This window comes from Pyrgilauda ruficollis, unplaced genomic scaffold (assembly GCF_017590135.1).
Source record: "Pyrgilauda ruficollis isolate IOZ18807 unplaced genomic scaffold, ASM1759013v1 scaffold70, whole genome shotgun sequence".
NCBI lineage: Eukaryota > Metazoa > Chordata > Aves > Passeriformes > Passeridae > Pyrgilauda > Pyrgilauda ruficollis.
Genome location: NW_024528822.1, coordinates 2,243,575 through 2,270,234, shown reverse-complemented (window position 1 = coordinate 2,270,234; position 26,660 = coordinate 2,243,575). Strand labels below are relative to the sequence as shown.

General features: G+C 38.7%; 1 protein-coding gene across 1 annotated transcript in view; it reads left to right on the top strand.

Moving 5' to 3' along the window:
* The window catches only part of KCNK1 (potassium two pore domain channel subfamily K member 1), a 32,411-nt gene extending 6,064 nt beyond the window's left edge, over positions 1-26,347 (top strand). Inside the window, exons 2-3 of the mRNA XM_041485487.1 lie at positions 20,506-20,901; positions 23,801-26,347. Of these exons, the coding sequence (XP_041341421.1) occupies positions 20,506-20,901; positions 23,801-24,060 (656 nt within the window). The 3' untranslated portion in view covers positions 24,061-26,347. The remainder of the gene's footprint in view (positions 1-20,505; positions 20,902-23,800) is intronic.
* Positions 26,348-26,660: the final 313 nt, after the last annotated feature.

Below are 26,660 nucleotides of genomic sequence, written 5' to 3'. Positions count from 1 at the left end.
ATTAAATAGTAAAAAAGAAAAAAAATCATATTTACAACCAGAAAAGAAGGGACTTGACAAGTTAAAAACCCACACAAACTGAAAAAAAACCCCAACAAGACAAAACCAAGCAAACCTACCAAAATACACAAACCAAAAATGTGTGGTGTGAATATCTTCAAAAGCCCTGTATTTTGTCAAAATCCATGTTAATAAACATTTTTGAGAAAGGTATTAAGTTCTGGACTTCAGACCAGAAGGCACTCGGTTACCAGAGATGAGGTACAGCCAACAGATTGGTCACATTATCTCTTGTATGCCCAGGACAAAGGTCTTGTTTTCTTCTACTGCAGTAAACAGTAGCAGAGAGGAAATCTGGGTTTCTCCCTTTCTTGTGTTCCAGGCAGGGTCGTAGCTCCTGGTTTCTCATGGGACTACAGCAATCAGCTAAGCCAAAAATCCTGCTTGTGTTTGCTGAAACAAAGGGTGTCAAGAGTTGCTCTAAACCAATATTTGGCCTTATTTACAGGCCAGTGAGTAGTTAAAACCATCTCCTGACAGAAACTGGGGAAGCCATGGATCACCAGCACTGCTGGCTGCTGATGGATGGAGTGTCTTTCTTATAAACCCTGTCCTCACTTCTGTATCCTCCAGTTCCTCTTGCCTTGCTAAGTTCCTAATGATGAGGAGCCACCCCAGCAGCTCTCAGCAGGTGAAGGACTGCAACTACTGCCTCTGTAGTCCTTCTGTGTTTGGCCTAGGGCCATTCCTCCTGTGCTGAAACACAAACAGTTAAAAGCAAGAGAGTAATCTCTCACAAAATTGCCTTTCATTAAACATTTTCTGGTTTTCAACCCTTTTGTAAAGCAGGAATTTGTATTACTATTCTACTGACATCTCCAAATCAAGTCCTAAGTTAAAAGGCGTTTATACTTTCAGAGCAGGATTTCTAAAACTTAACAACTAAATCCTGCAGTTCCTGGCCATTACTTGGTAGAATTTTCACTTATATCTGATATAATTTTTAAAGGTCTTTTAAGCCTGTTGTTTCTCCTGTTTTCATTTACTTGTTGGTTGTTTTGGTTCTTTCTTTGGTTCTTTTGATATTTTAAAACTTGTTTCCCTTTGGCCCACTGCATCATCATTTTAATAATCTGTGGGGTTTTTTAAATCGAGTAACATCGTATCTATGGACTAATGCCTGTTTTAGTCACTGCTCCAGGTTAATTATAAAGTAGGTTATAAGCTACTAAACCATATGAAGACCAGAATATTTCTTGGCCTGTGAAGAAGTAGAAGTTTAGCATTTTGAGGAAAAATCAGAATTCCTATGAGAGTTCTGATGCCTTCAGGATTAAAGAACAGTAATAAAAAGTTTCTTGGGAATTGGCTGCTTAAATAGCTACTATCTCTCTGGGTCTGACCTCAGCTGCTTGAGAGTTAGGATATTTGTACTAAATTCAGCTGATGACCTACAGTAGTTACTGATGGTGACCCAGAAGGTCTAGGAGAAATGTACCAGTTGTCTTTTTCACGGAAGAGCCCTGCCTAAACCTTAAACAGATTGTTTCTTATGAGATCAAAATAGCAATGTGGTTCTGGTTAAGAGCAGGACTGAAAGGAATCAATGGAGCAAAGCTTTTCAAGTGGCTGTGCTTCACGAAAGTATCCAAGTGCCTCTTGGAAGAACATATGGATTTCCTTTCCCTTGGAAAGGAAAAGATACTCATTCATATCTGAAAACAGAATGTACCAGCGTCCTTGTAGGAAAAGCACATATGAATCCAAGTGGTATACCAGCTGTCATCAGACTCCAAATATTTACTAGCTGACTCTTCCTAAGTATTACCATGGTCTGTACTCTAAACTGATTCTGTGCCAGTCACTGTTGCCACTCAGCAGCTTTGGAAGTTACCACATCATCTTTGAGGAACCAGGGAAATGCCAGTTGCAGGCTGTGCTGGGAAACAGGTTTTACCAGCAGAACAGGCTGGCCCAGTAATCTTCCAAGTACCCTTTGCTTGTGTGTGAGAAGTTGAGTCTGTGCCCTCTGACAAAGTTGCATGCTATTTAGTGCTAGAAACTTCACAGCAGAATTCCATCTTTGTCCTGCAAATTGTGAGTCCAGACTGTTATGACAACAGCAAGTAGAGGCTTTCTGCTGTCCTCTGCTACAAGTTGAAAGCTTCTGGTGTGACCAGAATCTCTGCACAGAATGTTTTCAAGCATAATTTAATATCATTGCAAATGCAGCTTTTAAGATCATTGGTACTATGAGAATGGGGCTTTGTCATACATTTTGCTTCTCATGCATTTGATGTCTGATATACCAAGTATTTTTTTCTGAATATGCTTAAAATAACTCAAATAGAAAGGTTAAAATGTACCTCTGAATTTCATTCTATTTGTAGTATGAGTATGTCCTTCTGTGTCTTTCAGTGTTTTAAACATTGTTTAAATTGACTCAGCGGGATAACCTTAAATTCTTTAACCGTAGCTTCTTCACAGAAGGTTTCTAAGACTAGACATATAAGTTGGTTTCAGGTAAAAAAGAGACTAACCAGAATTAGATATTGAAATGATAAGGTTAAGACACATCATTGTTCATGTTTTTTTTTCCCAATGAGCAGAATGAGAGATGAATCTAGTTATAGATGGCCCATCCCTGGAAATGTTTAGGGCCAGGTTTGGATGGGGCCCTGAGCAACCTGCTGTAATGAAAGGTGTCCTTCCCATGGCAAGGGGGGTTGGAGCAAGATGACTTTTAAGGTCCCTTCCAACCCAAACCATTCTACGAAATGCAAACTAAAACTATAATTATTTCCGAGTATGAGAACATTTCTCAGCATTGAGAGGCAAAAGTAATCCTTCAGATAATCTCAAATGATGCAGCACCGACTGGAATGAGACTTAGGCATGATTTTATTTTGAAGTCTGTATTGAATTTTCTCTTATATGACACTTGGTCTTCTACTTTCTTTGGTATTTTAAAACTATGTGGCATGCTATGAACACCTATTTTGCTCAGTCAGGCTTTTAAAATGTGATTGGCAGCCTCAGACATTGCAACATGCAGTACTAGTGCCAAAATCCAGAGGCAAGTTAGAGTAGGTATCCTCTTTTGTTTACAATATAGTTTGAAAATGAGATGTTACTTCAGAGTCATCAAGTGCAAACACAAGGCAAAAATCTGATTTCACCTCTTCCCTGATAGGCTGAGACTCTACTGTATGTGGCTTTAAAGTGGAAAAATCCTCCTCGTGTTCAGACAGTAGCAACATATCCAGAGATCTGCTAAAAATTAAATAGTTTGGATGTTTAACTCTTGGGGACTTCATTGTAGTAGTCCATACATCTCCCTCCACAGAAAGGGGAAAAGAGCCTAAAAAATTGATCATTGTACTTAAGATTAATATGGGAAGGCCTTGGAATCTCTGCTTTGTATGATATTCAACGTAGCTATTTTCCCAGCTGTATGCTGTGCAAGAATTGCGTATACCTTTTCCTTTGAAGCCTACAGCCTAAAGGAAATGAGAAAACTCTAAAGCAAACCAAAGAACTTCCATCTCTTGTAGAGTTTTGGAAGCTCTAGGCTGTATGATTTACTAATGGGGAATTAAATTTTGAACACTACACAGTGGCTGTTGTTACTTATTTATATATGTTATATAGGTTGATGGTTGGACTTGGTGATCTTGGAGAGTTTTTCTAACTTAACAGTTTGATGATCAGTGATTTCCATGGCTCTGTTTTGGTTAGTGTTGGGATGCTGACTGAGCAGTACAGCAAAAACAGACAGGGCTCAAAGAAGTATTATTGTTACTATTTGAAAATGCCAGCTACGGTAAACTCTTAAGTGGTGCACAGAAATTAATGCAAAATGCCGTAAATCATTTGAGTGATTAGTACTTAGGAATGAATTTCTCTAATGTGAGAATTGTTTAATTTACCTCTGTGCATTTACACATCTGTTGAGAAATCCAGGACTCCAACCTGGCTCCTGGTCCACTGCTGCAACTCTGGTTGGGGGTATCCAAGGAACTGTGAACACTACAGGGTGCAGCGCTGTGTGAATCAACAATTCATGTTGATAAGGAAAAAATCTAAATCCAAGACTAATCTCAGGCCTTAGATTTAGGCCGCAGTTTTTTATTATAGTTGTTGTGTATTTACATTCTGCCTACCTATAGTGGAAAGATAGATCTTTAATTTTCAGTTGTATCTTTTAGGGCAGCTCTGTGTAGTCAGTGAAGCCACCTGAATGTTCAGGTCAGGTTTTCTAGCTGCCACCTGAGAGTATTTTGTGTGCTGCTTTGAGGAAAATGTCATTTATCCTAGGAGTTATTGTTAGCCATGAATCTCGATCAAAGCAAAAGATGGAATCTCTCTCAACATCTCAAACAGAAGTTTGAGCTCCTGGTTTTAGTCTTGCATTACACTGTGGGAAAGACATTCTGTGTTGTCCCTGTGAGCCAGCAGGCCTCCTGAAGATAAGGAGAAGCCCTGTATCTCTCCTAAAGGAATTCCAAGGTCGTTACCATGGGGACCAGAAGAAGAAGAGAGAGTTGAGAGATATGGACTCTGGCTGGCTCAAGAGTGACGTGGCTCCCTGGGTGTTGATTGAGAGCTTTGTTTCTCTTTTATGACCAGTGGGCACTATATATGTGTCAGATGGGTGTCAATATCTGGAAAGACTATAAAAGTTATGTTGGTTTAATAAAACGCCCTTTTTCGCCCTTCTGTTGGAGTCGTCTCTTATTATACTGTGTCGCGCTCTATAGCGACATTACACCATGTCCTTAGATGTCACGAGGAAGATGGTGATAATCTTTCACATTTCTGAATAATGTTTTATCAGTGGATCTTGAAGCATGTGCATGCTAGAAGCTGCTTTGCTGATTAGTGCTCTGCTGTTATGTTCTGCATCTTGAGAAATCACAGTGACATTTCTGTATGTATTTCGCTAAAGGATAAGGTAAGACAAAGGAAAAACAATAGTGAAAGACCACGTATGAGCCATTAGTATGGTCAAGAATAGGAACCTGTGTGTTTTTATCTTGCAGTTTTCCATTTCTGCTGCTAGGCTGTGTTCCCATACAGTAAGCAGATTCCCATCCTGTGGATGCACTTCAGCAGATTTTTATCTTCTTGCATTTGATGTTCTTTTTTCTTTTCCTTTATTAATAGTTTTTCTGCTCAGTAATATTAGAGGAAATCACAGCTACTTGAATAGAGTGTTACAGAAGCCACATCAAAGTCTGCAATGCACATTTCTGTGTCTTTACTTCAGTGGAGAATCCAGAAATATTGCCTCTCCCTTCTAGGGAATCGTTCAGTTTTGTACTATGTGTAGAAAACACACTACACAGCAGATAACGCCACCCATGTAACTGATCAAATGCCTGAGTAGCCTTTGTGAGAAGGTGGGAGCATTTTCTCTGCTTTAGCATGCTGGATGCCTCTCTTTACCTAGCAAAGGTTTGCTCAGGGTGCTGTAAAACAAAATGGGCTGAGCCTACCTAACAGCTTTGCCAGTGGTAGGAAGATGTCTTGGATCCCTGATTTTCATCCTAGGGTCCAGCCCTGTGTTAGGTCTGTTGCCAACAGGACCACAACAGTAGGCCAAGTCACTTTATCAGACTGGAAGAAACATATTCCCTTCCTGCTGGATTAGTTTGCTCTGAGTTGCTATATTTGAGCAAATTGCCGCCAATACAAGAGGGGGCAGAGGCAACAGCAACATTTTTCCTAGCAGTTACTCTGGGATTAGTTAGGCATTTAATGTAGCTACGTGGCAGAAGCACAGAAAGAATCAAAAAAGAGCAGCCAAATATAAGAAAAGAGCTGGTAATCTGAGAAAGTGTTTCCTGTACTGATAACGTATCAGACAATTGCTGGCTGTCCCTTGTCAAGGAGCGTTATTTCACACAGGATTAAAATATCAGCTAGCAAAGCTGAAAGAATTTTAACTGGACTCCTTTTTTGTTAATTCAGATGCCATCATTAAAATATTTCTCTCTGGTGTATTTCAGGTCCACATATCTTCAGGGGAACTTCATTTTTTCCTGCTGGGTGGCTACTGTTATGTGTAAATTGCATTGTCTTTGGAGTTAGTAAGGAAGTAATGCAGTCATACCCTTGTACCCAGTTTACAAATTCTTATCATTGACAATTACAAGAAACTTGATGCATTCATAGGACCAGACACTTGTAAAGAAGTCTGTCCCTTGTAAAGATGTGTTAATTATCAATTTATTCATTGCTGCTCAGGCTCTTCAGTGCTAGGCCTTTCTTTTGGAATTACCAATAATTTTACATTACCCTCCCCTTTTTGCTGAGGTGTGAGAGATGCCATGTACAGCATACTGATTTCCTTACACAGTCACAGGTTGTGTCAGTCCAACCTTTTCCATGTTGGTCACTGTTTGCAAATGCAAGTGCTGGCAGAAGGGTGCTGAACATGAGCGTTCAGCATGGATGGTGGCTAAGAATTTCTGATATCTGTGCTACCTTACTGGATTTAAGGAAATGGGTCTCAACATCTTTGGTCAGTGTTGATGGTCTTTGACTGACTTTGTGAGTCCAGAGTTGTGTTTGGGCAACTGGAGTATTTTTTGATGAATTGTCATACTTTTTGTCATACTCAATTTAATGTTGCCTGCTTTCATTATATGCACGCCTATCTTACTCTGGCCCTTAGAGGTTAGAATTATGTATTTCTACATATATAGGAAAGTCATCCTATAGTTGTAAGAATTTTTGGAATCATCAACTATCCCGCCAAGAGAAATTTTTGTAGCAAAGTGAAGTGCATTGTTTTAAAACAAATTGTCATTAGTCTAAACAGACAATACAGATTTTGAAAACCACAGAGTGTTTAAGTTGCTCGTCTGTGTCTTTACATTGCTGGCTAAATGTCTTGTGTATGTAGTTTACCTTTCTAAATGCTACATTCCTGTTTATTTCTAAATAACTTCTAGATAAGCAGAAACTTCTACATTTTATCTGCTTGTGAACATAAATAGTATGTGCAACCACTGTTCTTTTCCTTTCCCCTTTTTTAGTGATAGGCCATACAGCTGTGATTATCCCGTTTGTCCTTATTCCAGTGTAACTAATCAAATTTATGTTTCCCACGATTATTGTTTGCTATGAGGGATGTCTTAAACATGTGAGTAATTGAATAGGACTAGTGTATCTATAAAATCTGTTTATGGTTCAGTAAACTAGTTCTCACAACAGCTGAAGTATTTCCCCATTGAGTTTTGCAAATTTGTGTTCTATTTTGAACTAGAAATGGTGAATATATTCAGCTAGACTGTATTCAGATGTGAGAGTATCATCAAGCATCATATTTAGGACTGTGATTTAGAGTTTTGAATAAGCCATCTCATCTAAAAGTATCTCACTTTGGTCCTTATGTAAATATTGTCCTGTAATTTATCTTTATTATTCCAGATGGAACGTGCTTGCATGAAAGTGGAGTGTGATGAACTTCAGTTCTGTGTGGTTTTGTTAGTTGCTTTAGTGATTTTTTTCCTATTTGTGTTAAATTGTTTTGCTTCTGTTTGGCTTTATGTGTTGTTAAAATCTTCATGTTTCTGAGAAATAGCTATTGAAACAGAAGATAGTAATAGGATTTATCCACATTCAAATACATTATGGTGACTGACTGACTTATATATGAAATATTGAAATATTTTACAAAAAGAGGCAAGGACTATGTGTCTTTCTCTGCCAGACAAGGGAGTTGATGCTTGTAATTTCCCTGAGTTCCAGATGTCAAATCAGTAACAAGATTAGAAGTAAATATTCCTATTCCCCTGCTGCATCTAGTAGATAACACTTACTTCTACATGAGGTTGCATTTTAATGCAAAGATGCTGCTTACAGATTCGATTTTAACTCTACAGCGTGAAATGGCCTAATTTTTTAATGTTGTGTGGTAATTCCTTACTGCCCACAATACAAGTTCCCTTCACTGTTTTCATGCTCTGTAATTTCTGATGGTGCAATAAAGCAATCTTTGTTTCTAAGTGGAGGTGGAAAGCCTACTAATTTGCAGCTGGTTGTTTCTTTTTATTTCCAGATGGTAGGAAGAAAAACCGTGGCTCATTTCAGTGCAAGAAATTAAGTTTGCAAGACTAGATAGGTATTCTTCAGTAACTGGATATGTGATTAAAACACTGCAGTAAGTGCCACTGCAACACATTCAAAGCTTTTGACACATCCCAGGGTGCATTTGGGATGGTAACAGGTGTGAATTATAAATTTTTAGAAATCTCTCTAAATTTTAGAAATCTTTTCTAGTGAACTGTACCCGGCTTCAAGCAGAGCACTACAGTGCACAGGTGCTGGGTTCAGCAGTAGCACCTGGCACATCCCTGTGGTACACCATGCATACACAAGGTCTTTCAAGTGGTAGAAAGCTGAAGTAATTGATAGAACTGGAAAACCTGTTACATGAAAATTAGAGGGGCTGTGGAAGGACAAAGTTGCAGCATGGAATGAATCCGTGGTTCCAGACCTTTTCTTTAAAGATCCATCTTCTATCAGTCTCTTCAGAAAGTGTGTGTCCTCTGAGCTTCACTGCCAGTTAGATGCTAAATATGTCTTAGCTGCTAAAAGGAATTTTCCATAGGTGCAGACTTCAGGAATTACAGATAAAATCTGGATGTGTGAAATCTATTGTGTAAGATATAGCACTTCTATGCTGCAGTTAAGGGTGAAATTCCTCAACATGTGTTTTTACTGAATCAACATGAGAAATGGGAAGATCAATACAATGGACAAGCTACTGGCTAAGTCTAATCAATAATGACATTTTCTCTCTGCAAAACATTGTCCATATTAAGGTTTTTTTCCCTACTTTGAAAAAAAAGTAGGGAACCTCAGGAAGGTGAACCTCAGGAAGTGTGGCCACAGGTCTCTTGACAGAGAGTAGCAGGTACAACCTTCCCAGGATTTCTCCTGGGGAAAGTCTGTGAGAAAGCTCATACAAAGAAGAAAACAATTCTTATCTCTACTTGCTGCATCTGTTGTTCGACACATGTGGAATGTGTTATGGAGATTGTTTACCAAAAGTGATTTGTTAATTGGACTCTGGTGATGGTTGTTTGGATTGTTTGACCAGTTTGGTCAAAGCTGTGTTGTGACTGTCTGGTAAGGGTCGTGGGGTTTGCTTTAGTAGGATAGAGTATAGTTTTAGTATAGTATGTAGTATAATATAGTACAGCTTAATAAAGCAATTGCTACAGCCTTCTGAAATCATTGGGAGTCATTGCATGTTATTCCCTGGCTGCGGGTTGCTGTGCTACAATAAGGAAGAACTGTAAAAAGGCTTGCACCTGGTTTCAGCTGGGATAGAGTTTATTTTCTTCTTAGTAGCAGGTACAGTGCTCTGTTCTGTATTGCCTATGAGAATAAGGTTGATAAGACACTGAAAGCTTAATTGCTGCTCAGTAGTGCTTACTCCAAGTCAAGGACTTTTCCTTTTCCCATGATCTGCCAGGGAGCAGGTGCACAAGAAGCTGTGAGGGCTCATGGCCAGGGCACCTGCCCTAAACTGTCCAAAGGGATATTCCATACCACAGAACATCATGCCCAGTGTATGAACTGGGGAAAGTTGGCTGAAAGAGGCCGACTGCACCTATGGAAAATTCCTTTTAGCAGCTAAGACATATTGCTGCTTGGTGATGGCATGGACATCAGCCAGCAGGTGATGAGCAATTGTGCATGCTTCTTTTCTCTGTCTTGGCTTTTATTCCTTTCATTCTCCATATCATTATTATAATAATTATTACTGTATTTGGCTTTGTTTCAATTGCTAAAATTTATTATCTCAACCCATAAGTTTTACTTTTTATTCCTAATTCTCCTCCCCACCATGAGGGAGAAGGGAGCAAAGAGCTGTATGGTACTTAGTTGCCACCTGGGATTAAACCACAACAACCTCTTTCAATACCTTGAAGTTGGTATTGAAGTTCTTAGGAAGGTTTTTTAAGAACTTGTTTCTTTGATTGCTTGTTAGTCTTGGTGATCAGTGGCTTTAAAAATCCATTATTATGGCAATGCTACTGCACACACATTACTGAACATTTCACTGCAAAAAGCTCATCTTGTTTTCTAGTGTTTCAGAGGACTACAAATTAAACTTTCCTAATAAAGCTCACTCACATTTCTCTTTTAGGAAATTTAAGTTTCTGAGAATTAGGTTGTTTGTTCTATTAGGAAACCTTAATAATTAAGTCTGTTGGAGCCCCTACTTTCATAACAGATTTTTGACCATCTGTTGCCTAGCAGGCAAGTAAACTAATAAAAGAATAATTGGAATTTTCCTGGCTGAATTCTCAGGGGAGCCCTCAGGAAGTCTCACCTTGCTTTTGACCTGTTGGTTGAGTTTTATTCAACAGACTTTTGTAATTTTTACTTTCTCAATTGGAAAATGAATCTGAGATAACAGAAAATAATTGCTGAAATAAGAGTTTGTTTGTTTATGCTAAATTTTTGCTAGAGGCAGATCTAAAGATGTGATATTTGTGTTTTGGATAGGTATTTCTAAAAATGTGCTGTTATTGAGAGTTCTGTGGGAGAAAAATAGCCCAACACCAGATGGATCCTGGTTGGATGGCAGCTAAACTCTTATAGGATCTAAATCCAGGATGACAGTAAGAGGAACCAATTTCCAGTATAAAGACTTTGAGCTTTAAAGAAAAAGTTATGTTAGCTTAAAAAAACCACCAAAAAACAACTGCAAACCCAAATGGCAAACCCAGAAATTCATGCATACCTCTTGACTGTCCTCTGTGATAGAAGTAAGGCCTGCATGCTTTGGTGCAGAGGTTTAGCAGACCTCTGTCTGCTGAAGTCACTCACATTTAGTCCTCCTGCCCTGGAGCACTGTGGAGCACACAGAGGACAGGAAATCTTTAATGACACATCCAGAAAACATGACTGAAATTGTGAGGGCACTGTGGGAGTATGGGACCAGCCCACACTGACTGCATGGCAGACTGGAAGTTTAGCATGTCCCGACAAAGAGTAGTTTCTCAACAGGCAGTCTTGATAGGAACCATGTAGCTGAAAGGCAGGGTTTGAAAAAAATCTTCTCTTGCAGGGAAAATGGGAAAGCTTTGCCTGCTGTCTGAGTGCCTGGAGAGCACAAGCTCTTCCTGCAGAGAACATGTTCCTGCAGGGAACAGGCATATTTACTAGCCCTGGAATGGTAAATGTGTCTTACCTGGAGCCCTGTCTCACACATGGTAGGCATCTTTCTGGTGGTAAGGAATGTGTGTTTTCATGCAGGCTCTACTGGATGGGTGTAACAGTTCCCCTGGATTGCTAATACCTGTTTTGGTCATATGTAATCTATCCAGGCGGGATGAGCAAGGCCCGGTGTTGGGTGGTGGCAGGAAAGGGTGCTATCATTTTCCAGTTAAAGTTACTGTCTTTTGATCTGTGTTTCCCTCTGATACTTTTGTTGAGAAGAGATAATAGTGCACCAAACACTCCTAATAATCATTTAAGATGTGGGGGGCAGATACTGATTTCTGATGTACTTAATCTTGTCTGCATTTGGTTCCTGTACAGTGGAATTCATCTGCTCTTGTGCTGCTCTAGTAACAAGTACTTCCTTTTACACATCCCCCACATCTTAACTGCTGATATGGGAATCACTTCATCATTAGCATCACTGCTGTAGGGTTGTGATGTTTTTCACTTACTTGCTGTGGGCAAATACTGTCTAAAACAGCAGTGAGTGTAAATGGACAAAATGATACTGCTTGCTGCATTTGCAATTCCCATCAGGCTGTAGGTGTGTGTGGCGGTGTGAGAGAGACATGGATGGTCTTTCTGATGACAGAAAAGGAGAATTAGGAGATACTAGCATTTGTTTGGTTTGGCTCAGAGTTGTATTTAGTTTCCCTTCAATTAATAGAGTGTCCTTGTGCGTTATCAAGTGACCTGGGATTCAGGTAGCCTCACAGACCTTTAATACTGTTGTTGTTCATCTTACTGAGCTATGATGAAAATTCAGAAACAATAAGTGAAAGTCTTTCCTCTCAAAAATCTGGAGCCCATCAGGGAAGTATGGGGAGCTGTGAAATTAAGCCAGTCTGGCACAGCTCTGCTGTGGAATACCAGTGGAGGAGCTGATGCTGGGGAAGGACTGAATTCAACTTCACATTTTGAAGACAGCTGAAGTCTGCCTATTTCTTGGCCCTTTGCTTGGGTTCAGATCAAAAGTGCATACAGATAATTTCGACTTCCTGCTGTGGTTCACACTTGTGGAACAGTTTTGGAGCATGTAGACTGGACTTCTTTTTAATTAAACAACCTGAAGCAGTAAAGAGTACCCCAGCTTTTAGTGGACTTGCAGTCTTTGTGAACAGAGTAGAGCAAATCTAAAGTAAACCCTGGCTTCCCTAAATACAATCTTGCATTTAGGTACATGCTACCAAGTAGTCTACACTGTGCACCGACACTTACTGTGCTACAATACTAATGTAAACAAGATGACCATGCAATTTTTTTTTCCCTTTATTTTTTTTTTCCTGTGGCTATACTTTGCATTCCATTGGTCAAAGTAATCGATTTTGGGCAGGAATTGGCAGATATCTGATCTCTTAAGTAAGATGATAAAATACTACTTTTTTCATGACATTCAGATATAAGATCTAAGCTCCTATTGCAACCAAAATATTTTCATGTTTTAAAGTTTTGCTCGCAAGCCTAACACAAAACCATTGTCTTTATTGTGGCATCTTGCAGTTTCTCCTGCTGCCTTGCTGGTATGTGAAGAGTATCAAAAATGATCATGTTTTGAATAGTAAATTACCATCTATAAATATGTAGTGTCCAGGAATCTTCCTGCACTGTCTGCAGATTTTCTCTTGCTGATTGAAATGACAGCATGTAGCTCTCTAGAAGAATGTAAATGGTCTTACAATAGCAAAAAAGATACAGGACTTGTTGTAAATAAATGGTTCAGTAATTTTTCTCTAAATGTGTCTTACCTGGAGCCCTGTCTCACACATGGTAGGCATCTTTCTGGTGGTAAGGAATGTGTGTTTTCATGCAGGCTCTACTGGATGGGTGTAACAGTTCCCCTGGATTGCTAATACCTGTTTTGATCGTACGTAATCTATCCAGGCAGGATAAGCAAGGCCCGGTGTTGGGTGGTGGCAGGAAAGGGTGCTATCATTTTCCAGTTAAAGTTACTGTCTTTTGATCTGTGTTTCCCTCTGATACTTTTGTTGAGAAGAGATAATAGTGCACCAAACACTCCTAATAATCATTTAAGATGTGGGGGGCAGATACTGATTTCTGATGTACTTAATCTTGTCTGCATTTGGTTTCTGTGCAGTGGATTCCATCTGAAATTCCATAAAAAATTAGTAGATACATAATGTATGGCTTTATTCTGGTCATACTCATTTGACTCATTTGAAAAGACTTAAAGCACTTTTAGTTTTCATTGCATAATTAATGGGGGCAGGTGAGCCAGCAGCACACACAGATGGGAGAGAGGGCTGATGTTATCCTGGGCCGCACCAGGAGCGCTGCCAGCAGATTGAGGGACATGATCCTTCCCCTCTACTCTGCACTGGTGAGGCCACTCCTGAAGGGCTGGCTCCAGTTCTGCATCCCCCAGTGCAAAATAAACCATGGAGCTACTGGAGAGTCTATCCAAGAGCTACTAAGGAATGAAGGGACTGGAGCATCTCTCCTGTGAGGGTTGGGAGAGACTGGGACTGCTGAGCCTGGAGAAGAGAGGTTTTGTGGGGAGCTCACCAGTGCATATGAATACATGAAAGAGTAGTAGGTTAGGGAGTGATACTGCAGGTGGCATATGGATGCTGCTGTGTTGCACACTGCCCCTGTCAGATCATTCTTTTCCACATTTCCATTCATGTTCACTGACTGGCTAGTATTTTTTTTTACTTAAGCTGGACATTTTGAGGGCAAGGAAATACTTTCATTCTGCTTTGGTAGCACAATAAGTATTAAATAACCAAATTATTACAGGATACATAAAATACTTTCACATTAGTTTTAATTTAGTTTTAAATATTTATATGTTAAATTCTGTGGGCTTACTACATTTATTTAAAAATCATATATACACAAATTATTTGCTAGATTTTTGATGTATTTTTGTATGGGTAATTATTTTCCACCAGAAGTGCCACTCTGTTCAAAGGTCCCAGTCAATGAGAGCCTTTGTTGTAGGGCTCCCCGGGAAGTCAGAGGTGGGATGGGCTTATTGCAGGAAAGCTTTTCAGACAACTAAGAACATACTCAGTAGGAAATTGGAAGCATTACTAGTTTGCTTCCAGCATAGTATTTTGGATTTTTTAAAATTATTACTGATCACCATGATTTCTGAATGAGGATATGTTGCATGTCCATATGCAGTAAACCCATTTTCACACCAGTTATTTAAGCTGACACAAAATGTATAAGAACAGGAAGTGAATATCAGTGGTTTGCTAGCAGTGGTACAAATCCACACGAAGTTTAAACAATACCAAACATAAGACTGTAGAGCAAGCTGTTCTTCATAAAAATATGAATAAAGTGTGAAAGTATCCCTTGTCCTCATACAAACATTTTCCCCAGTTTGATTAATTAGCATCCCCCTTTCCCAACACCTGTGGATGCAGTTTCTTTGAAATTTCTGCAGGTGAAATATAGCTTCTTGTGCAGGAACAGACAAAGCAGATTTTGAATGCCTTGCAAGATAAAAATGTTCTGACATACAGCTGTTCTGGTAGAAATTGGTTTTGAAACTGGCTTTGACCATAGAAGCAAATATGCCCATGCCTTGTTTCTTTGGTTCAGATATTTCTGACAGTCAGCCAAGTTGGTCATATGAGTATTTATTTAGTATTTAGTATTTATTACTAAACTGACTGTGTTAAAAGCCATTTCAGCTTTTCGTGGTGCAGTAGGTGACATTTGTAGATTGATTATATGGACACGGTCCTTTCCATGGTCCAAACCTAGCTGCAGGACATGGACTCTGAGGAATTAGCAGTCTTTGGCTTTGATAACTAGTGGCAGCAGAGAACAGCCTCAGAAGGAATCAAAACCACATAACCACATAGGAGATGCATGTAAATCAGTGTGTTGGAATCTCTTTGGAGTTTTGGTTGCTTGGTTTGTACTTTTGGAAGAAGTGCCTTGACTCTAGAAATTGGCAAAACAAAACAATTCTATTCTGAGAAGTGATTAGGTGAGATATTGCTGTGAAGAAGATGTAATCTTCATGGTTACATTAATTTGAATATTGTTTTACTACTTTTATTCTAGTGAGGTTTGAGGGGTATGATATTATTGAAGAGAACTGGATCAGCACCATACTAAATCACCTCAGTTTGAAGTCTAAATCACTTTTAAATCATGTTTACTTGTGCTGTGTGAGAATGAACCTAATGACTCTTTCTTCAGTGGCAAAACTGGTTTAGGAGGTTTCTGCCACACCCTTCATCATGTCTCCAATTGTGCCAGTGCAAGTCTTTGATGGCTGCATAGTAAGCTTTTGTTAGTGAAATTAACTAGGTTTCAAACAAATCTCATCCTCCCCTCCGCTCTCTTCTCCTCTCCTCTGATTATTTCATCAATTTTGGTTTACCACACCTCTTCCTCTTCCCTCTTCTAATGCACACAAAATCAGTTTTATTAACTGAGGAGATAGCAAAATGTAATTTCCAAATGGATTTCCTCTGCTTAAAAATGCCTGTCACAGTGGAATTTTCCCTCCTCATTTCTGCAATATAGGGTGGCGTATTTCAGCCTGGCTAGAAATCCAAGTTCTCCGATTTGTTTAGGAAAACAGTGTTAGGGAACTTTTTGAAAGTGTTTCCACTTTGGTAGCACAATAAGTTTAAAAATGAAATACATCTTTCTTGATAAAACTAGGTTTCAACTATGCTATTACAGGGAAAAGCATAGCTGTAACCAAGATGATTTGTCTTACTGCACAGATCTACCATCACCTGACATTTCCTTTTCATCTTGGAAGATAATTGACTAGTTATGAAGATGATGTATTTCACTCATAAACACAGTGGAAAATGTCAAAGGCTTATAAAATGAAAGTCTAGAAATTATGTAAATATTATCATTGACCATCTTCATCATACTCCAGTGAGTCATGTTATGCTTGGGATGAATTAAAGATTTTTGCATAACTCAGAAATACATAGTACATGATGCACTTAATTTATTGGGGTATTTTGAGATTATGAGCTGACTTAAAGGTCTGACTGCTCTTCAAGGACACTGAGTCAGACCAGCAAAGGGATGAGCACACTTGCTGTGTTATGCTGCGTGGTGTGATTCTGCCATCTGAATGGGTGTGTTGGGGAGGACACTGGATGTGCTGAACATAACCTTCTCTGTGCCCTGAGAATCTCAGGGTGCTGCACAGGGCTGGTAGTGTTGCAACAGGTCACCTGGGGCCATAGGGGGCTGTGGCTTGACAAAACCTGTCTTAGAAGGAATAAGACTAAACTAAACCTCTAAATTATCAATAGGCAGTGGAAGAGAGAGGCAGTGCTGCAGTCTGGTACACACCTGCCAGGCTTCATTCCCATGACCTGGGAAAGGCTGGCTGGGGGAAGCTTTCTGAGGGCTGTAGCAGTTGTGTTTGCCTGTTACTTGCCTCACTTGATGTCAGATCCATCTCCACCATTCAAACATCCACCCTTTGGGGCATCATCTGGGGATTTGTGTGGAAGTCTAGGCTGGGTTATTACAAAACAGAACCATAGCACCTCTGCGCTCTGGCACTAAATGCTCATTTTGGGGTCCTGAAAGACCTGTAACACAGCCACTGCCTCTTAACACAGAGAAGAGCTCATTAATGAGCTACAGGAGAGACTGAACTATAAAGAGACAAAGCAGCGATGATACACAACTGCTTAGATTGGTCAAAGCAGTGTCTGAGAAGGATGAAAGGGAAAAACACCCACTGCCAACAAGTGCCAAGCTAACAGAGGACGGAAGAGTGTGAAATGCTCAAAGGCAGTGCTGGGTTTGACACAGGCTGTTATGAATTGGACACTCTTGGAAGCTACCTAGAGACTCTGGAAAACAGAGTCTGATGGTGTATATAAAAATGGAGGGAGAAAATACATCTTACCTGGACTATCATGGCCATTTCTATGTATTTACCTACAGAGTGATCTAACGGGAGCAATTAGTCACAGCTAAGACAGAAGACAAAATAACTGAAAGAGGAACATGCACAAGAGGGATACAGCATACTGAGAAGTGTAGAAAAATCATGACTGAGCCTTTTTAGAAAGATGTAAGAGCAGAAGACTAACTTCAAATACAGCAAGAGGAAAATTTTTTATTGAACACATCATTGATGTGTATAACTCAGCAGCAAAGTAATTGGAAAAATATAAGTATTTTAAATTATTTCTAAAAATAAACATTTTGTATGTATGTTTTCACTTTTGTGATAACCTTCAGAATTACATCAGAACTGAAAAGACATTTTCGATATTTCTGTAAGCATATAATAGTAGAAATCCTCCAAGCCATAAGAGACTTTTCAGGAAAACATCCCCACATGTGAACAGAACTGAAACTCAGCTGTCAACATCTTGTGAGTTTTACTCTTTATGTAATCGATCCAGCATGGTCTATCTCAAGACATTGAGCTAGATGAACCAATACATTGGTCTTACTTCATTTGGCAAATTCTGCTGGTCTTGGATGCATTCTTTTCCTTTTTTTTTTTTTTTTTTTTTTTGGGGATTTTTTTTTTTTTTTTTTTGAGTGATATCCTTTATCTCTAGTGTCACTGAGAGTAGCAGTGCTTGGCCAGGTTATCTGAGAGTTTGATTTTTCAGTGGGCACTGCTTTTAAATGGATGATTGTTTTCTGATATTTTCATTATACAATATGAAAATATAGCATTCAATAAATCTTGTTTTCTTCATAATCAGTAATGCAGTTATCAGACTGCATTGGTGATTTAATTCTAGTCACCCATAGCAAGTGACCTTGATAGAATAAAAAAATACCTTCATAAGCAGTGCCCTTTTGGTGAGCATCCTTTTCTCATAACAAAAATAATACCTTAGGATTGCGACTGTAATGCTCCTGGTCATGGTGTTTTCCACTGAAAAAGGCGAATGGGCACACACACCTCCCCGAAGAGGACACAGTACAAAGTACTAACAGATGCAGGAGCAGAGATGGGAAGTAATAGAGCACAAGTGTCTGAAAGCAGACAATGGAGTATCTTGGGCATTAGATCTCTAATTTCCTCTCTTTTAAAGTGTATCTGTGTTGGTTTGGGGTGTTTTGATGACTTTTGTACAGTAATAACTAAGATTATAGGCAATTTTCTGGACACTTAAGATTGTCAAGAAAAGTTATGTAAAAGCAGTTGCAAACTGGGAAAAAATAGGAATTGCCATAGCCTGAGATATGTAAAGGTAGCAGAGAGAGTAGGAGAAATGGTTAGTTCTTGAAAGACTGGCATTGTCACAAGTGCTGTTCCTTGTAGAACTGTGTTGGGCTTGTGCTGTTGGACTTATTCCTAAATGACCTGGAAGAGGGAAGCAACTAAGTTTACCAAATATACAACATTAATTAAGGCAGTAAGGATGATGGAAGAGCCCCATGGCAGCTGGGCAGTAAAGTGTCACACAAAAATGAGTGTGGATAAAATCGTGCTTAGTCATAGTTTCAAACATTAAGTGATGGGATATGCCCTGATGGATGTAAGATGCAAGACTTCTCATAGACAGGGCCAAGAAAGCGTCAGCTTGGCAGTAGTCAGAAACGCCAGTCAAACCTCCAGCATTATTAGGCACTGCAATTTCATAAATCTGATTGAACTGCTCTGTGCAGTTCTAATCCTCTTATCTCAAAGCAGATAAAGCAAACAGAAGGTGAGCAGGAAAAAAAGCCATTAATTAATACAATTTACCAGGACTCAAAAGACTGAGCTTGGGTAAATTATTCATAATATCATTAAAATTCAAGTACAACTGAAATTTCCTGTTGGGTTAGCTAACACAGAGAAATTACACCTCATGTGTTTCTTCTACAAGACTTTGAACTTTGTAGTGATAAGACATTTTGCCTGTCTCTCATTGTCTGGAAGTGTCTTTATGCATCTTAAGAAAAGAAAATGTTATTTTTTATTTACTCATCTAGAAAACTTAAAAAGAAATGATTCTATTATTAAATCCATCAAAGTAGAGAAGAAATCTCTTTTATTCATATAAAACTTGAAGGGACTTGCAGAACAGCCAGTTTCACAGGAGAACAGGCGGAGAGTTCCCAGGAGACCTCATGGAATGTCTGCCCAGTCTAGTGCTGCACTGTGCAGACTGGGGTGGTGCAGAGTGCAGTTCAGAAATCAGAAGCAGCATTACCCTGAATTCACTGTGTGTTCTGCCTGGACTGCTCAAGATAGCTAGTTGCAGTAGCTCTGGAAAATGCCTTGCTGTACAGCAGTAATACAACCCAAATGAGCTGGCTGATCTGGGGCTGCAGAACTGGTAGGGCCTTCTGCACTTGCTTGGTTTGATATCAGTGTAAAGGCTGCCCAGACTAAATTTCAAGAGATTTCCTTTTCTTAGCTGCAATGAAAACAAAATACTCTTTTTTCTTTTTTTTTTTTTTTTTTTTTTTTCCCCTTTTCTTAGTTGGCAAACAGAAGAAAGCATTCCTGGTTTATGTTGGATTTACTGTTCCCTCTGTGATGATGACTTGCATTTAGAGCCAAATGCTGTCTGTCAGAGTGTGCTTTGGCAGCATAGCCACTTGCACTGGGTACAATTGCACAGGTTTGTGACACTGGGATTGCTGCCTATCATCAGCCCCTACACCAGGGGATCCATTCCTGTACTCTGAACGCAGCACTAGTCATCCACCTGATGGTGAGGCAAAAATCTAGCCACAGGGGCTAGATCCATGGAATTTTGCTGTGAAAAATGTTTGTTCTACTTTTAGATACCTTTTGATAGAATATAATCTGTGGAGACATGGAATTAGATAGCTTTGAATGTTGATTATAGTACTTCTATGTAATTTAATTGATTTTCACAATAGATGTTTGAGTGTGTTACTACTGTAGGTGCAGGAACATTTTTCTGAAGTATGTATGATTCCAGTTTACAAGGTGGGTAGAAAAGTTATATCCCTTGCTAAAACTAAATTAAAAGTTCAGGAAAACCCAGAATCAAATACCGATTTTCTGGTATAAGCTTCCGCTCCTGACTAGGCCTTTCTTCCTTCTCTGAAACAAGCATTTATACAATGATGTTCACAGTTTTGAAATATAAAAGTATTTGGGTTTACTTGCTTGTGGCTAGTATTGAGTTTTGTCTGCCTGCTTAAAACAGACCTTTGAACAGCATTTGTCAAGAACAGCAGAATTCAGAATTACTGGTAGTGCAGCTTATTCTTCTTTCTCAATACAGCTGATATCAGACTGGCATCCGAGCTCCTGACTTTGACTCAACCCATGCCTGCTGTGCTTTGTTGCAGGCTATGGACACACAGTGCCTTTATCTGATGGGGGAAAGGCCTTCTGCATCATCTACTCGGTCATCGGGATCCCGTTCACGCTGCTGTTCCTGACGGCCGTGGTGCAGCGCATCATTGTGTACGTCACCAGGCGCCCGGTGCTCTACTTCCACATCCGCTGGGGCTTCTCCAAGCAGGTTGTTGCAATCATCCATGCTATGGTCCTCGGCTTCATCACTGTCTCCTGCTTCTTCTTAATCCCAGCAGCAATATTTTCTGTTCTGGAAGATGACTGGAATTTTTTGGAGTCTTTTTATTTTTGTTTCATTTCCCTGAGCACCATTGGCCTTGGAGACTATGTGCCAGGAGAAGGCTACAATCAAAAATTCCGAGAGCTGTATAAAATTGGGATTACATGTAAGTGTCAAACTAACCAGCTAAGTAAAAGGCATTTTATATTAAAAAAAAAAAAAATCAACATCAAACTGACAATCAGACTTCTTCTCTCCATTCTGTGAATAATGATCATTTGTCAGCTAGCAAACTGGCCATTAATTTAGGTAGCTGTGTAAAGAGGGAACTGTTAAGTAAGGTCAGTTTTCTTAGTTAAGGAAGAAAAAGCTAAAACTAGAATTCCATTATTCTAACCACAGATATTTAGTCTCTTATTAATAGTAGGAAAAAAACCCTCATGTAACTGTTATGAAAATGGTTAAGAGCATCTTGGACTAACATTTCAGTGCATCGCAGAGCCAAGATGATCCGTGTAACCTCAAGCCATCCCATAAGGTTAGATGACAGCTGGACAGAAATTAATCAAGAAGCCCTGGAAAACGAGGCGGGATAGCAAAGTTTCTGATTCCAGTTGTAACAGAAGGTAGCTGAAGCTGGCGCTGGTACATACCAGCTGTCAAAGACAGACAAGTCAACTGAAATGGTAGAAAAGGAAGACCATGAATGCTAAATTTAAATTGTTTCATTATATTTGACACAGCAGAAATAATAGTTTTCAGTGATTTTAAGAAAGTGAAGATTTTAAGAAGAAAATTACCTTTATTTTGGTATTCTGAGTAAATGTATGCTGAGGGCAATATTTTCCAGCAGCAGTGTTTTGAAACATGGCAGTTTCTCATACAGCTACAACCTGAACAGTCTTTGTGTCGTCAGCAGCATCAGTTAAAAGATCTAAACACCCAAAGCAAACCTTTCCTGTCAGGTTCATTTCTTAGGCTGGTCTGCATTCGACTATGCTTCTGTGCATGATCCAGCAGTCATAATGTAGGCAGAGAGTGTGTTAACTTGGTTTTGTGTTTTACCTGAAGAGAAGTTGTTTCATTCTTTGAAGCAGGACCTTGAAGTAGCCAATGGAACACTTTGTGTTATTATCCTACCAGGCCTGTTGCTGTTGCAGATTTCCTCCTCTCCCTGTCCTGTTTATCTTATGAATGGTAGCTTTTAATTATTAACCTGCTGATCTGCAGAGTTGATTTGGGGATGCTAAGTGGTGAAGTGAATGGAAAGTCACACATGGCAAAGGCTTGTTACAGGCTTGCTGTTCTGAAAACTCAAAATCTGAAGAAAACATTACGGTTCAGATTAAAGCTTTTTCAAGCTGTACAACAATTAGGAAGTAAATTGCAGGAAATACTAAAGAAAATACTAAAAGGAAAAAGCTTTTAGGCAAAGTTACGACCTTAGAATATCTAATTTCAATAGATATTAAGGTTATAACTTTTAAATTATTATCTTTCCTTTCATGTGAGCAATTCAAGGAACAAAATAAAATGTTTTCTCCTGAGCCTAAATTTTCTGTAAGATAATTTGGACTTCTACATCAGAAAATGCTTAATGAGTACTACAGGCTTTTCAAGAATTTTTAGAAGAACACAAGTTCTGTTCTAAATCAAGTAGCAATCAACTGGACTGAGTTTCAGGTTTAATGACAAATTCTCAGTGCAGATTTACAGATGCTTTTCAATTAATACAACTTTGTCACTTCTTCCTTATGTTAATGCATAGCTCTCATTCAATGCTATGATATAAAGTTTAAAAACAATTCATAAATTTTAGCTGTACTGCTGATTTAGATGAGTATTCAGTATTAAAAAAAATTGATTAATGGTACTCCTGGAAGGAAAAGGAGTGTTCCTGCCAGTAAACAATCTGTAACTACAGGTGAGATATTTATGCCTTTAGGTAACAGAACAGTGACCATATGGAAATTATATTTTTCAGCACACTTAATGTGCAGCTCTTGGACAAGTGCATTCTGCTAATGGTTATGCACTTAGCTTCTGCTTCATTTACTTCATTGAAATGATAAAATAAATAAGTAGTCATGCTCCTTATTGAATTGTAATGATCAGAAGTAGGGATCTAATGAAACACTGAGATTAATAAGTATTCATTTAAATATTTTCCTTTAAACTATACGCATTTATGTTCGGAGAATATATATTAAAAAAAGAGCACAGCGTACTGCTGGTCATAGAGATCTCCATTTCCAAAAGTCTCAGTCTGTGAGAGCTGACTATTACCTCTAGAAAGAAGTCAGTCAGTACATGGCTAAAATAATTTGTAATACATTTTATATAAGACTTCCAGGTTTTTGGTAATCCATTTACCTTAGTAAAACATTGCAAATGCGCCCAAAAGATGCAGTAACTGTGTCAGGTTTTTCAAATTCCAGGAATAATTTTACAATAATTTTTCATTTTGGTTTTATTGGGTTTGTACACGTTCCTAGTTGCTTTGTTTTTCCAGGTATTTCAGGGTGTTGTATATCTATTAATTTCAGAGGAAAATAATTCCAAAGTTTTCATGAAGTAGTATGTGATTTATCCTGCTAAACTGATACAAATAACCTATGACCATAATTAGCTCCCATATTTTTATTTCTGCTTTTGATATATAGGATATTGTGCTAAAGTTTGTTTTCCATCTTTTGATCAAAATCTTTTGAAGGGCACTTAATCATGAAAGTCATAAGTAAGTAGGGGAGTGTGCATGTGGTAAACTTTTATTATTATGTTTTTTTTAGCACCTTTACATGTTTTTTTTTCTTGCACAGTGGTAACAGATTTGAAGCCGCTGGTATTACTTTTTCTGTTTATGTGGGGTCTTCTAGTTGTAGAATTAATAAAGGAAAAAAGCCACACATATCACAGTTCAAAGCTCTGAAATTATGCCATAAAGAAAACTAACATACTGATCAGAGGTGACAGGGGTGAGAAATGTCACAAGCTTGGAACTGGTCCAGCCCTACCTGGTCTGCTAGTAATTAATTTTTTTTCTTTTTTTTTTTTTTTTCACTCAGGTTATCTGTTGATGGGCCTTATCGCAATGTTGGTGGTTCTTGAGACTTTCTGTGAACTCCATGAACTCAAAAAGTTTAGGAAGTTGTTTTATGTGAAGAAGGACAAGGAAGAGGACCAAGTCCATATAATGGAACATGACCAGCTCTCCTTCTCTTCCATCTCAGACCAAGCAGCCTCCATGAAGGACGATCAGAAGGCAAACGAGCCTTTTGTGAATTCCCAGTCCCCAACTTCCAATGACAGCTCTCTAAACAATTAATACACGGGTATCCATACCGGTGTTCTGGTGCATTTATGCTACTTACCATAAAAAATAGAAAGCCTCATATTTTTTTCTCAAATTATAAAAGCTGGAAGACTGTGCTACTTTAACAAGAATTCATCACTTCTGACATAGAAAAGACTTTTGAGAAAAATGTGGGAGCCACCCTGGGAAGAGGGAATAAATATAAGATGTGGCTGGGAACATAAGGCCATTCTGGATGAGGGATAAGGATTTAGGTGTACCGCATTCAGAGATGCCAGAGAGAAAGGCTTGCACAAGCACCTTCATTGAACATGTTTAGGAGACTAGGCCTTCACTGACATCCAGCTCATTGAGTTGCATGCCCCAGCTTGCAACTGGGGGCATGCAACTCAATGAGCAACTGGTTGACAGCAGATTTTGGGATGTGCACATTTGATAGTCACAGTTTTAATTCAATAGATAGCATCTTAATCTGGAAAATATTTTCAGAGCAGTATCTCTAGATCTGGTGGATGGGGGGAATATCTAGGTCATCCCTCTATTACCCAGTAACTTGCAGGTGTAAACAATTATTCTAGGAAGGAAAAAATAAGACTGCAATCCCTCCTTTGCCCATGCCATTTACATCTTAATTTCCTACTTCCTTAAAAGGTCCTCCAGTCACCAGAAAAATGTTGTCCTGAAGAGAATGTGCCTTGGGTCTTCCGTGCTGTTTGCTTTTTGTATGAAATATTTTACTGAGAGATAGCAAAAGCAATGCAAAGCTCTGGATGAGGTGAGATGGTAGGGACGATAGATGCATTTTAGTCTTCTGAAATGGGCAGGAGTGGGTATTTAGCTGCATGGAATGGAATGAAAACGAGTCATCATGTACCACACATGACTGGCACAGTCATGTGCTTGTGGCATTCTCCTAATAGATGGTTGAAATCTGCTCAGCAGAAGGACTCAGTGCTCTTCCTCCCACAGTCCAGCCCAGCATGTGCTCTGCTGAGCTGGTGGGTACACAGAGGAACAGAAACAGCATCACCTTTGAACATAGCTCCTATTTCTTCTCTTGCTTTTCTAGCTGGTACTTGGAACACTTTAGAGGAGAAGAGAATGTTTCAGGGCAAAACAATTTTTCAGTTTTTCGTATGGCAAGAAAAAAGGAAAAATGTCACATTTGGTTCAGATGGAACCGAATTTTTTTCCCCTTGGGAAAAGTCATTAAAAAGTCAAGATCTTGCTCAACTTCTGAAGCTGGAACCTCTTTGGCTGTAACAGCAGAGGTGTTTTAGTCCAGCTGCCAGTCACTGTGCTGAATGCAGGGACCTCAGAATGAATTTCAGTGAGCATGAGACGAGATTTAAGTGGTTGTAGTATTTTCTCTTCTGGCCTTAAGAATCTTATGATAGGGGAATCTTGATAATGCTTTGCAATGAACAAAAGATCTGGAGCACAAATAGCCATAATAGGACAGCCTCCCACATAGGAACAGTGTAGAGAAGAGTCTTTTACCTGCAGTGCAAGCATGCCAGATTGCCTGTAATTTGGCTTTTAGTATTTAGAGCTGAATAATAATTCACTGTAAAAGAAAACAAATGCAGCGTGTCTAGATTTAGCGCACGTGGGAAAAATACTTGAAAGTAAATAACCCAAAATATACTGTGTTTGAGCTTAATTATAGCTAGTGTCAAACAATTTTTTATATCTTTACTGGAAAAACTTACTTTATGGTTAAATCAGCTGAAAGTCTTCAATTGAAATCTATATTTGTAGAAAATCAGAGCTAAAGGTTTTGGTTGTTTTGAGTTTTATAGATTAGGTGAGAGCATATTGTGTTTGCATGTTCCCAGGAAAGTGGCTATTTTTCTACTGCTTAGGTTAACACAGTTCTATTTATAATGAATGTTAACCAATATATATGTACATATATACATAAATATATTTATATACTGTACATATATCATAAATCACCAGAGTCTAACAGACTTAGGAAAGGCATTTTAGATAATTTTTCCCCTAGTCTCCTCTTTATACAGTCAATATTTGAAAACTATGGCATTAAAATGACACTGACATAAAATTATGAGTACTGTACTATAAGAAACATTTATACTATTTCTTTCCGTGGAACTTTCTTGATTGTTTTCAGTATCTTAAAATTCAAAATTTCTTTTAATTTCCGTGTAATATTAAGCTCTAAAGGATATGCACAAATGTTAAATGATATACAAAGTTACTTTTGCAGCGTGTACACAAATGCAAAATGTAGACACGTGAAATGAAAGCACAGGATTCAAAGCAGAAGCGATAAACTAAGCAGTATACTGTGATCGTAGGTGAATATTTGTTATTTTAAACTTAAATAAAAAGTCTGGCTTTTGCCTGCCTGCACTATGAAGTGGGAGTATTTTCTTTAGTGACATGTGAAATCCTGTCTGCATCTGTGCATCTTTTAGTTAGCCTTCTTCAGCTCAAGGAGGCTCTGTTAGTGCCAGTGTTGTACCTAACCTTGTTATTAATTGTGGCTTAGTATGTGCTGATTATTCCTTTAAAAAAAAAAGAAAAAAAAAAAAGAGCAGTCCAAGGTATGTTTGGTTTTGTTTCACATGCTGACTGATTATAGC